Source organism: Thunnus thynnus, chromosome 24, assembly GCF_963924715.1.
Source record: "Thunnus thynnus chromosome 24, fThuThy2.1, whole genome shotgun sequence".
In the NCBI taxonomy this organism is placed as follows: domain Eukaryota; kingdom Metazoa; phylum Chordata; class Actinopteri; order Scombriformes; family Scombridae; genus Thunnus; species Thunnus thynnus.
Genome location: NC_089540.1, coordinates 9,560,145 through 9,572,089, shown reverse-complemented (window position 1 = coordinate 9,572,089; position 11,945 = coordinate 9,560,145). Strand labels below are relative to the sequence as shown.

General features: G+C 38.7%; 2 protein-coding genes across 4 annotated transcripts; both read right to left on the bottom strand.

Moving 5' to 3' along the window:
- Positions 1 to 164: 164 nt before the first annotated feature.
- On the bottom strand, positions 165 to 3,225 carry LOC137176969 (inosine-uridine preferring nucleoside hydrolase-like). Its single transcript, XM_067583025.1, has 7 exons — positions 2,770 to 3,225; positions 2,342 to 2,521; positions 2,078 to 2,189; positions 1,855 to 1,991; positions 1,520 to 1,597; positions 920 to 1,030; positions 165 to 833 (listed from the first exon to the last, which is right to left on the bottom strand). Exons 1-7 carry the CDS (start codon positions 2,947 to 2,949, stop codon positions 681 to 683), a joined length of 951 nt encoding a protein of 316 aa, XP_067439126.1. The 5' UTR covers positions 2,950 to 3,225; the 3' UTR covers positions 165 to 680.
- A 1,845-nt stretch (positions 3,226 to 5,070) lies between these two features.
- Positions 5,071 to 11,261, bottom strand: LOC137176900 (inosine-uridine preferring nucleoside hydrolase-like). 3 transcript variants are annotated; one of them, XM_067582929.1, is made up of 8 exons: positions 11,159 to 11,261; positions 7,219 to 7,399; positions 6,792 to 6,971; positions 6,528 to 6,639; positions 6,305 to 6,441; positions 5,970 to 6,047; positions 5,369 to 5,485; positions 5,071 to 5,280 (listed from the first exon to the last, which is right to left on the bottom strand). In XM_067582929.1, the coding sequence occupies exons 2-8, from the start codon at positions 7,396 to 7,398 to the stop codon at positions 5,128 to 5,130; spliced, it is 957 nt and encodes a 318-aa protein (XP_067439030.1). In that variant the 5' UTR covers position 7,399; positions 11,159 to 11,261; the 3' UTR covers positions 5,071 to 5,127. The 3 variants fall into 3 exon arrangements, with proteins under 3 accessions (XP_067439030.1, XP_067439031.1, XP_067439032.1); XM_067582930.1 differs by lacking the exon at positions 11,159 to 11,261 and adding an exon at positions 10,933 to 11,032; XM_067582931.1 differs by lacking the exon at positions 11,159 to 11,261 and adding an exon at positions 8,334 to 8,408.
- Positions 11,262 to 11,945: the final 684 nt, after the last annotated feature.

The following is an 11,945-nucleotide window of genomic DNA, read 5'->3' as shown; positions in this document are numbered from 1 at the left end:
TATACAGAAGGAAGTGTGGGAAGGTTATGCAACACACAAATGATCACAAGCATCTGTCCTTGAACAACACAGCTGTTGTTTGGTCAAAGCAAACATGCTTAAAAAAAGTTTAAAGGATAAAATGTGATTTATTTAAGTTACATAACAATGTTTTGACTCCTCAGACTGCATTCATCGAAGATTTTAACATATGACTGCCACCTGAAAATCTATATTAATTCCATTCTTGTTTTGTGCAGACTACTTGTGCAGGCTTTTTATGCGTTTTGCTCGTGGTTAACTGATATGGAGGATGGGAAATTAGAAAAATAGACAAAACACAGCGAGGTGGGAGCTTCACTGTAAGTCCACATGACAGTTTTCTCTAGTATACATGCTTTATTCACCAAATGTTTTCAGCATTCAAATGTGCTAGAGCTGGAAAGGTCTCATTTTTACATTGTATATTATTTTTATATTGCACTATCCCTCCTTCCTTTAAGTTCCCTTTCCTCACATGGACATGTTACCAAATAAATCAAACCCTTTATGGTAAATGAAATAAGTCTTCTAAATGCACCTGTCAAGTTGTAGACAAAATGATAAAACCATTACAAATGCTGAAAAATGAACGAAAAAAATCAAAGAAAATCATATTTTAGAGAACAAAATTCATGGCTCTCGTTTGTTAAAATATCTTTCTACTTCAGTGAATTCATCAACATTTGCTTGAACTTCTCCAAGTCAATTTTCTTCATGATGAAGGCCTTGTGTTTCTTTTTCAGCAGCCCCATGTAGTCCAGCACCATCATGCCTTGGGTGTAGGTCCCCTCCAACTCCACGGACACTGCAACCTGGAGGAGGAACATGAGAATTTCTTGGGAAATGATCTGAACTGACATGTTGAAATGTAAACAGATAAAAAGCAGTTGTCTCCCACCTCTTCACTCTCTGTTATGAGAGTGTCATCGATGGCGGCAGCCATGGCGTAGGCGTCGCAGGGGTTGAAATCATAGGCTATGATCTTTTGATAGTTCTCTGACTGAGGTTTCTGCAGTAACAATACATCATGAAGAGACATTCAGACATGTTGTGACATAGAAACATCATATCATATCAGCACTGAACCACAGCGGTGCCCAGAAATTTGAATTTGTGAGTCCCATAACAAAATCTGCTGCAATATGTCCTGTTTGTTTGCACTTTTCACGATTTTAGTTGTAATAAATTGTAATTTGCTGGGGGCATTCTGCTTGAGCCCCAAAAAGACCTTTGTAAACACATGTGAGATGTTGTATATTCATAATTTAATAGAAAGCAAATTTTAATGGAGTTTTGAATATTTGGGTACCTTGAAGTTGTGCTGTAAAAACACTGCATAATAGTCATTGCATAGTAACCCTACTGAGATTGAGGTTCCATGCTTGCTACCTTATAATTAATGACATAGTATTAAAAGCAGCCATTTTCTGATGCTTCTTGACAATTGTCAGAAAGGTAAATGATATGTTTCCCCCCTCATATCATTATAATCTCTTACCTTGAAGGATAGGGCCGAAATCTTTTTCATAAAGGCTGCCTTCGTAGTGTCTTGGGCCAGCCACTGGTCAAAGAAAGACTGAGGAGGAAAAACAGAGAGTGTTCACTATGCAAATAAAGGCTCTCTGAAAGGGAATTATTTGATTTATTTTCACATGATATATTAAACATAAATTCTGTGTTAATATATATAGTAAAGTAAGGAGGTCTTTACCCCGTTATTTAGCTGAAACTGTATTGCTTTATTAATCTGGACCAACTCTGGGTTAATCTTTGGATAATGCTGATTGTATATAATTATATTTAAAGATCTTCAAGTTGTGTGTTCAGCCTCACCCACGGCAGGCTCATTCTGCAGGTGAACTCCCAGGGAGCGATGTAGGTGGGACAGGTGTAGCGGTCCAACACAATGTAGGCAGCCTCGGGGTCAGCCACGAAGTTAAACTCTCCACATACTGTGGTGTTACCTCTGGCTGCAGATCACACAAAAGAAGAATAAAAGACTCATCCAGACGGACAGATTGAGAGCATGTTTTGAAGTGATTGACAGGTAACGTACATTCAGTGTTGCCTCCCATGATGTAGAGTGCCTTCAGTCTCTGAGGGAAGTAAGGGTCCAGTTGCACTGCGACAGCCAGATTAGTGAGAGGGGCCATGGCCACCAGAGTCACCTTTAGACAGCAGCAACAAATCAACACATATTTCTTCTTCTATGATCTTTTAATGGCATGATGTGTGTTTGTGTGTCTTGTGTATCTAATGCAGTCAATATCATTCATTCACTTTATTCATTTATAAATGACTGTCTTCATGTTTGTCTCACTTCTCCAGGGTTCTCTTTGACAATATCGATCATGGCCTGCACAGCTTTCTTCTTCTGCAGCAGCTCCAGGCCTGGAGCATTTGGATCAGGGACGTCGCCCAGCCCGTCCTTCCCGTGGAAATCTCCAGCATGTATTTTACGGGCCAGCAGTGGGCGTGAGCAGCCACGATACACAGGGATCTGTAGAGTATGATATGTTGGGCTTTATATACAGTAGCATCTTATACGGGTCATATCTCCAAAGCTTTAGTTAAATTAGGAAAATGACTAAAAGTAGAGAACCAGCATATAGATACTGGACTGCTTATGTACTGGGATGTCACCCAGTCCTTGTTGTTAACCCTAATATTAACCCCAACAAACCCCCTAAATCAAATCAGCCAATCACAACCAAGCAGTCGACACAACCATGTACAAGGGCTACTTACATCCAGCCTGTTGCACTCTTTCAGGACTCGGAGAGTGTTCTTGAGGACGTTCTCCAGAATTGTGTTGCCATGGCAGCAGGTGATCCCCAAAATTTCCACACTGGGGTCTGCCACGGCCATCATGATGGCCATAGCATCATCCACCCCTGTGTCCACATCAAGGATCAACTTCTTCTTCATCCTACGTTCAACCACACAAAAAGAGTCACACTTGTAGAGGTGTAGTTCCTGATAAAGCACACCGCACACTTTCTTCCACGACAGTAACCTCTGCCGTCCATTGAAGCGGTCTATCTGATAAAGAGCTACTCAAAAGGACACAAGAAGTGACATGCTGGAGGAGGATAAACACCGGCTGAACCTGTTCTTATTAACAGCTTATTTACAGTGGCTGAGAGAGCTCAAGGCACCACAACTTAAGAAAACACAGGTATGATAAATTGATAGTGTTATTAAATATGCCTCATTAGAAAGTGATACTTATAGACTAAAGGTAGAATTACTGGTAGAATTCATTATTATTATTATTATATACTCATTTTGTGCAAATAAACATAAACATAGTTCAAAACACAGTATGGTAGTTAATTAATTATTCCTTAGAGGCTCTGCACCATTACATCAGATTGGAAAGTACCGTACTGTGGTTTTGAACTATGTTTATTTGCACAAAATGAGTGTGTCATGAAATAAATGTTTGACCTGCCGTGACATGCAGCAAGGTTGTGGAGTTATAAATAATTCTTTTATTGCTTAAAAGATTAATTTGAGTTCAAGGTGCAGAGCCTCTAAGGATTAATTAATTAAGTACAAGGACGTGTTGAAACAGAGTATATGTGTATGAAAATATTGCCATACAGAGCAGGAAATGAGAGCACTGCGCAATAAGTAATTCTACCAGTAAATCTACCTTTAATCTATAGGTATGACTTTCTAATGAGACATATTTAATAACACTATCAATTTATCATTAAAAATGCATTAAGAATGTGTGTCAAATGATGCACAACACATATATTTTCCTGTGTTTTCTTAAGTTGTGGTGCCTTGAGCTCTCTCAGCCACTGTAAATAAGCTGTTAATAAGTATATGTATAGAGAGGCAAAGTCCCTCCCCTTCCAAGAAAAAATAAATTAAAAGACCTTTTTAAGCAATTCAAAACATATATAAGAGTTGCAGTTAGACATTTGAAACATTTTTATAATGCTAACAGATGACAGAAATAGCTGTTTATTACTATTGTTTTGGATTATACTTTTAAATGAACCCTCCCAGTACTTGAACTCATCTTGATACCCACAATGTCAAATGTCTGTGTCTTCAAAATGGTCTGAAATTACAAAATTATGTAAAATCCTCACCTGTTGAGCGGACAGCGATAGATGTCTGTTGTCTGCTTTGAGAGTGAAGCAGTTATTGCAGACTTCCCTTCTTTTAAAGACCAGATATTGCTAGTGCAACAGGCACACCCTGATGCAAAGGTTGTTTTCTTGCCTTCTAAAAAGCATTGATAAACCATCCATGTTTCCATTTGAAAACAAATTTAAGAGCGTAATGTAACACTCAAAATAATTTGTTTAGTCTCAATAAAGTTTACATAAAGTCTTAAGTTTTATAACTGCTAAAATGTGATGTAAAAATATTTTATTATACGAAGAGGCAAATCAGGTAAATATACTATTGATTAAAGTAGTGTTACTTTAGTAAGTTACAGTTTGAAGAGTGGCTCATTGTTGTTCAGAAATAGTCTGCAGTGAGCCTAAATTGTGTTAATGCACTTATTCATTCAATGACCCATAACTCCCATCTCAAATTGATTTCATCAAGTGACTGCAGGGACATGTCATTATTAATTCATTGACTGGGAAAGCCTTTTATCATCCACTTTGTCAAACTGGGCTGTATTGCCCTCACCTGGACTCTCAAGTTTACAGGTCAGACCAGTATCATTTAGCTTGCAAGGCAGCTGGATTCTTGAGATCATGACATTACAAGATCATGCGAAAATCCAACTTGTCAGGCTTCAAGTTCCCTTTTGTGTCCAAACCACTTAAAAGGGCTGTCTGGAAGCAATTTATTTCCACAAGTTTCATTTTGCTTTTAGACCTCATCCCATGAGGATATAGAAACTGCTTTAACCAAACCTCTAAATGTAGTCGTGAAAATGAAATACATTTTCACTTCTCACATAATTCTTACTGACTGTAAATGCACCTGTCAAGTTGTAGACAAAATGATAAAACCATTACAAATGCTGAAAAATGAATGAAAAAAATGAAAGAAAACAGGAAAAAAATGCTGCTTTGCTTTTTCTTTTAGTGAACAAAATTCATGGCTCTCGCTTGTTAAAATATCTTTCTACTTCAATGAATTCATCAACATTTGCTTGAACTTCTCCGAGTCAATTTTCTTCATGATGAAGGCCTTGTGTTTCTTTTTCAGCAGCTCCATGTAGTCCAGCACCATCATGCCTCGGGTGTAGGTCCCCTCCAACTCCACGGACACTGCAACCTGGAGGAGGAACATGAGAATTTGTTGGAAAATGATCTGAACTGATATGTTTTGTAATGTAAACAGATAAAAAGCAGTTGTCTCTCACCTCTTCACTCTCTGTTATGAGTGTGTCATCGATGGCGGCAGCCATGGCGTAGGTGTCACAGGAGTTGAACCCTTTGCCTGCTATGATCTCCTTTTGATAGTCCTTTGACTGAGCTCTCTGCAGTAACAATACATCATGAAGAGACATTCAGACATGTTGTGACACAGAATCAAATGACACTGAAAGCACCACAGCGGTGCCCAGAAATTTGAATTTGTGAGTCCCATAACAAAATCTGCTGCAATATGTCCTGTTTGTTTGCACTTTTCACGATTTTAGTTGTAATAAATTGTAATTTGCTGGGGGCATTCTGCTTGAGCCCCAAAAAGACCTTTGTAAACACATGTGAGATGTTGTACATTCATAATTTAATAGAAAGCAAATTTTAAGGGAGTTCTGATCATTTGGGTACCTTGAAGTTGTGCTGTAAAAACACTGCATAATAGTCATTGCATAGTAACCCTACTGAGATTGAGGTTCCATGCTTGCTACCTTATAATTAATGACATAGTATTAAAAGCAGCCATTTTCTGATGCTTCTTGACAATTGTCAGAAAGGTAAATGATATGTTTCCCCCCTCATATCATTATAATCTCTTACCTTGAAGGATAGGGCTGTAATCTTTTTCAGAAAGGCTGCCTTCTCAGTGTCTTGGGCCAGCCACTGATCACAGAAAGACTGAGGAGGAAAAACAGAGAGTGTTCACTATGCAAATAAAGGCTCTCTGAAAGGGAATTATTTGATTTATTTTCACATGATATATTAAACATAAATTCTGTGTTAATATATATAGTAAAGTAAGGAGGTCTTTACCCCGTTATTTAGCTGAAACTGTATTGCTTTATCAATCTGGACCAACTTTGGGTTAATCTTTGGATAATGCTGATTGTGTATAATTATATTTAAAGATCTTCAAGTTGTGTGTTCAGCCTCACCCACGGCAGGCTCATTCTGCAGGTGAACTCCCAGGTAGCGATGTAGGTGGGACAGGTGTAGCGGTCCAACACAATGTAGGCAGCCTCGGGGTCAGCCACGAAGTTAAACTCTCCACATACTGTGGTGTTACCTCTGGCTGCAGATCACACAAAAGGAGAATAAAAGACTCATCCAGACGAACAGATTGAGAGCATGTTTTGAAGTGATTGACAGGTAACGTACATTCAGTGTTGCCTCCCATGATGTAGAGTGCCTTCAGTCTCTGAGGGAAGTAAGGGTCCAGTTGCACTGCGACAGCCAGGTTAGTGAGAGGGGCCGTGGCCACCAGAGTCACCTTTAGACAGCAGCAACAAATCAACACATATTTCTTCTTCTATGATCTTTTAATGGCGTGGTGTGTGTGTGTGTGTCTTGTGTATCTAATGCAGTCAATATCATTCATTCACTTTATTCATTTATAAATGACTGTCTTCATGTTTGTCTCACTTCTCCAGGGTTCTCTTTGACAATATCGATCATGGCCTGCACAGCTTTCTTCTTCTGCAGCAGCTCCAGGCCTGGAGCATTTGGATCAGGGACGTCGCCCAGCCCGTCCTTCCCGTGGAAATCTCCAGCATATTGTTTACGGGCCAGCAGTGGGCATGAGCAGCCAGGATACACAGGGATCTGTAGAGTATGATATGTTGGCTTTATATACAGTAGCATCATGTATGGGTCATATCTCCAAAGCTTTAGTTAAATCAGGAAAATGACCAAAAGTAGAAAACCAGCATATAGATACTGGACTGCTTATGTACTGGGATGTCACCCAGTCCTTGTTGTTAACCCTAATATTAACCCCAACAAACCCCCTAAATCAAATCAGCCAATCACAACCAAGCAGTCGATACAACCATGTACAAGGGCTACTTACATCCAGCCTGTTGCACTCTTTCAGGACTCGGAGAGTGTTCTTGAGGACGTTCTCCAGCATTGTGTTGCCATGGCAGCAGGTGATCCCCAAAATCTCCGTATTGGGGTCGGCAAGGGCCACCATGATGCCCAGAGCATCATCCACCCCTGTGTCTACATCAAGGATCAACTTCTTCTTCATCCTATGTTCAACCACACAAAAAGAGTCACACTTGTAGAGGTGTAGTTCCTGATAAAGCACACCGCACACTTTCTTCCACGACAGTAACCTCTGCCGTCCATTGAAGCGGTCTATCTGATAAAGAGCTACTCAAAAGGACACAAGAAGTGACATGCTGGAGGAGGATGAACACCAGCTGAACCTATTCTTATTAACAGCTTATTTACAGTGGCTGAGAGAGCTCAAGGCACCACAACTTAAGAAAACACAGGTATGATAAATTGATAGTGTTATTAAATATGCCTCATAAGAATCTGTTTCAACACATCCTTGTAGTTAATTAATTATTCCTTAGAGGCTCTGCACCATAACATCAGATTGGAAAGTACCGCACTGTGGTTTTGAACTATGTTAATTTGCACAAAATGAGTGTGTCATGAAATAAATGTTTGACCTGCCGTGACATGCAGCAAGGTTGTGGAGTTATAAATAATTCTTTTATTGCTTAAAAGATTAAATTGATTTTTAAAAATTAAATTAAAAGACATTTTTAAGCAATTCAAAGCATAAATAAGCTTAATAATGTGTGTCAAATGATGCACAACACATATATTTTCCTGTGTTTTCTTAAGTTGTGGTGCCTTGAGCTCTCTCAGCCACTGTAAATAAGCTGTTAATAAGTATATGTATAGAGAGGCAAAGTCCCTCCCCTTCCAAGAAGAAATAAATTAAAAGACCTTTTTAACTAATTCAAACCATATATAAGAGTTGCAGTTAGACATTTGAAACATTTTTATAATGCTAACAGATGACAGAAATAGCTGTTTATTACTATTGTTTTGGATTATACTTTTAAATGAACCCTCTCAGTACTTGAACTCATCTTGAAACCCACAATGTCAAATGTCTGTGTCTTCAAAATGGTCTGAAATTACAAAATAATGTAAAATCCTCACCTGTTGAGCGGACAGCGATAGATGTCTGTTGTCTCCTTTGAGAGTGAAGCAGTTATTGCAGACTTCCCTTCTTTTAAAGACCAGATATTGCCCAACAGGCACAGGCACACCCTGATGCAATGGTTGTTTTCTTGCCTTCTAAAAAGCATTGATAAACCATCCATGTTTCCATTTGAAAACAAATTTAAGAGCGTAATGTAACACTCAAAATAATTTGTTTAGTCTCAATAAAGTTTACATAAAGTCTTAAGTTTTATAACTGCTAAAATGTGATGTAAAAAATATTTCATTATATGAAGAGGCAAATCAGGTAAATATACTATTGATTTAAGTAGTGTTACTTTAGTAAGTTACAGCTTGAAGAGTGGCTCATTGTTGTTCAGAAATAGTCTGCAGTGAGCATAAATTGTGTTAATGCACTTATTCATTCAATGACCCATAACTCCCATCTCAAATTGATTTCATCAAATGACTGCAGGGACATGTCATTATTAATTCATTGACTGGGAAAGCTTTTTATCGTCCACTTTGTCAAACTGGGCTGTATCGCCCTCAGCTGGACTCTCAAGTTTACAGGTCAGACCAGTATCATTTAGCTTGCAAGGCAGTTGGATTCTTGAGATCATGACATTACAAGGTCATGCGAGAATCCATCTTGTTGGGCTTCAATGTGTCCGAACCACTGTCAGTGTCCTTTGAGGATTCTTGCTGATCTCGTTATCTCATGAATTCAGCTGCCTTGCAGTGTAAGATGGTGATAGACGGTGATAGACAGATGGTTCATCCAATCGCCTGCCGAGTATTTTTTGAAAGTGCCTGCCCTTTTCCAAACAGTTTCCAAGGACGACTTATCAGATGGTTCTGTGTAACATAACATCTAGCACGTCAGGTAACAGTATCATGCCAAAACATGTAATACACCTGTTGATCCACTAGAGGACACTGTGTCAGTGTCACATTTGCCTTGTCTAGGCATGAAAAGTACAGGCATGTATAGAGAGGCAAAGTCCCTCCCCTTCCACTGGACATTCAAACATGCCAGAGGGTTAAATAAATAATGAAAAAAAAAACACTTATGGCAAAATTTGTAATTGTGTAGACTATTTAAGAATCACAGCACATATAAAGTCAGTGCACAACTCATATACAACAAGTGTCTCTTGTCTCATTACAGACCAAAGTGCAGTGTCTTCACTTGTATACAAACTGTGCTCAGAACAGCTAAGATCACATATTATTTACATACTGTACATACCTATTCCTATTCCTATTTTGATCAGAGTATGCACGGCTGCATGTAAACGGGAATATTAGTGGAATATTCATTTTCAATAGCCATGTAAACAGCTTAGTGGGAATATTGTCCTTTTTGGAATAAGGGCAAAAACCTGAATATTTTGTGTGTGTAAACATAGTCACTGATACAGTGGACCAGCAGGTGTATTACATGCTTTGGTGTGATACCAGGTTGCATAGGTTTTACTGATAGAAATAGTTAAGAGTAGTTTGTTAATGTTTCTGGAAACTACGTAGCATAGCCTGCAAAATTTTATTCAAGTTAAATTCCTTGCATGAACATTGGAAAAATTATTAAGGATAACTCCCAACAAGAATACTGTAAGGTCATTAAAGCAATATCATAGCGGACATGTATTATACTATCATTATATTCTCACTTTTCACTAATGGACACCACATAAACCCAATGTATTATTGGAATTGTAAGCTATATTTAGGTGTAGCCTACTAGCCAACAATATGCAGTAGTGCAGCAGTGCTCTTCTTTGAACTGATATCATGGGTTAATGTTAACCACTAATGCAGCAACTATGGTATTTATTCAGTCATGCGTCAAGGTGTCTGGGCCTTCGTTCATGAAAACAGGATCTTTGGATTTTTGTGAGCGGAAACTGCCTCTGCACCCTGTTTCTAGTCTTCTTTACACGCAACCTTATTCTATCAAATTTTAACAATGCTCTGCCATCTATGCTCAAGGGGTTGAGCTGTAGGTGAGAAAAATTGATATGCTGCGCTAAGAATAACAGGATATCACACTAGGCATTCATATACAGTATCGTGTCCCTTTGATGTGTGAAGTTTTTCAGTAAAACAAGTGTTAAGACCTCTCAGTTCTCCATGATATTTTCCTCTCCCCTTGCTTACTGTCATATGTCCTTTATTGTGTTATTGCAAACTTTCTGAACTGTAACAAAAAGCCAAAAAGGGCAAGGATTATACAACGGCCAAACAGTTTAGCATGCCCTGTTTTGAACTGGACGTTGTACCCTTAAAAGGAAGTTGCAGATTTCCTCATTTAAAACTACATGTGACGCAGCATGTAAACAGACACGACATTTCCCGGTGTCTCCGTCATGACGCAGGACATCAGCAAGATTTCTCCCGCCCCCGCAATAAAGTTAATGTGTGACAATAATAGCAATAAAGCAATAAAGGCTGTATTAACAGATAACAGATTATCTGTACATTAACAGATAACCCGTTAACTAACATTAACTGACAATTAGCGCTATGTGATAAGCAGCACAAGAAGCTGAACACCGTACAGTGTAAGTATTAATACACGTTGTTTTAAGTTTACCAGTTCCACACTCTCCTAACAGGCTCTTGGAAGCGGTCAAAAAATATTTTCTCCGGCAGTTAGCATTTATAAGACTGCCTTTTTATCTTATTGAGCTCCTGATCATTTGTCACAGTGGTATTTGGCAGTTTGACATTTTCTATTTCTGCTGTAACTAGAGACGCTTTGGACTCCTTTTCACTCGTCAACATTCTCATTTTAAACAGACTTTAAAACACTCACTAACCTTGCAACATTAAGGCGTTTACACGTCTGGGGCCAGATGCGTAAAACTCACACGCACGCACAAAGCCAGAAATATGCAGACACACTCTTTTTGTCAGGTTTATAAAGTTGTGTTTTCATTGTGGAACTAGGCGCACGTGCACGAGCCTCATTTACACTCCTACAATGAGCCATAAATGGATAAAGACACGCCCTTAATCAGCCCTTTTTCATATCAATTCGCTGCACCGCAGTTTCACAGATTGTGCTGCACCGGTGAGGTTCTCAAACAGCCAAAACAGTCATTACGCGCGGCTGTGCGGCTCTCTACAGCATCCATATCAATAATTCATCACTGGACTGTAAACCATCGTCGGCAGTGATATCTCAGATATGTATAATCAATTATTAGTTTGTATCTCTCATATGTAAACCGACTTTACAAGATGTAACACAACTAAGGATCAAATAAGAATAATATTATGCAATGTTGACTCCTATGTAAATTAATAATTGTATGTAGAATAATAAAATGAATCACACAAAAACGATTAATCAATGGGTGTTTGAAACGGTTGTGCCTGTTTAAGATAACTCTGTACTGTCTGTTTGATGGGAGGAGCTGATGTCAGGGTGAAGAACATGAGTTGGATCTGAGATGATTTTTTGTGCCTGTCTGATTATGGTTTGCTGAAAAATATCCTGAAGACTGGGATGTTGACGAACTCCCATAATCTTCATGGCTGTCTGTATTAGTCTGTTGATTTGGGCCTTTGACTGAACTGTCAAGTTACCAAACCATGCAGAGA

What these genes read in the sequence shown, in the direction of transcription:
- LOC137176900 (XM_067582929.1), bottom strand. Translation starts at nt 7,398, where the DNA reads ATGAAGAAGAAGTTGATCCTTGATGTAGACACAGGGGTGGATGATGCT. An exon ending in TCAAAGAGAACCCTGGAGAA is followed by an intron (nt 6,640 to 6,791) that starts GTGAGACAAACA and finishes TGCTGTCTAAAG; the next exon opens with GTGACTCTGGTGGCCACGGC. An exon ending in TCATAACAGAGAGTGAAGAG is followed by an intron (nt 5,281 to 5,368) that starts GTGAGAGACAAC and finishes TTCCTCCTCCAG; the next exon opens with GTTGCAGTGTCCGTGGAGTT.
- LOC137176969 (XM_067583025.1), bottom strand. Translation starts at nt 2,949, where the DNA reads ATGAAGAAGAAGTTGATCCTTGATGTGGACACAGGGGTGGATGATGCT. An exon ending in TTTCGGCCCTATCCTTCAAG is followed by an intron (nt 1,031 to 1,519) that starts GTAAGAGATTAT and finishes TTGTTACTGCAG; the next exon opens with AAACCTCAGTCAGAGAACTA. An exon ending in TCATAACAGAGAGTGAAGAG is followed by an intron (nt 834 to 919) that starts GTGGGAGACAAC and finishes TTCCTCCTCCAG; the next exon opens with GTTGCAGTGTCCGTGGAGTT.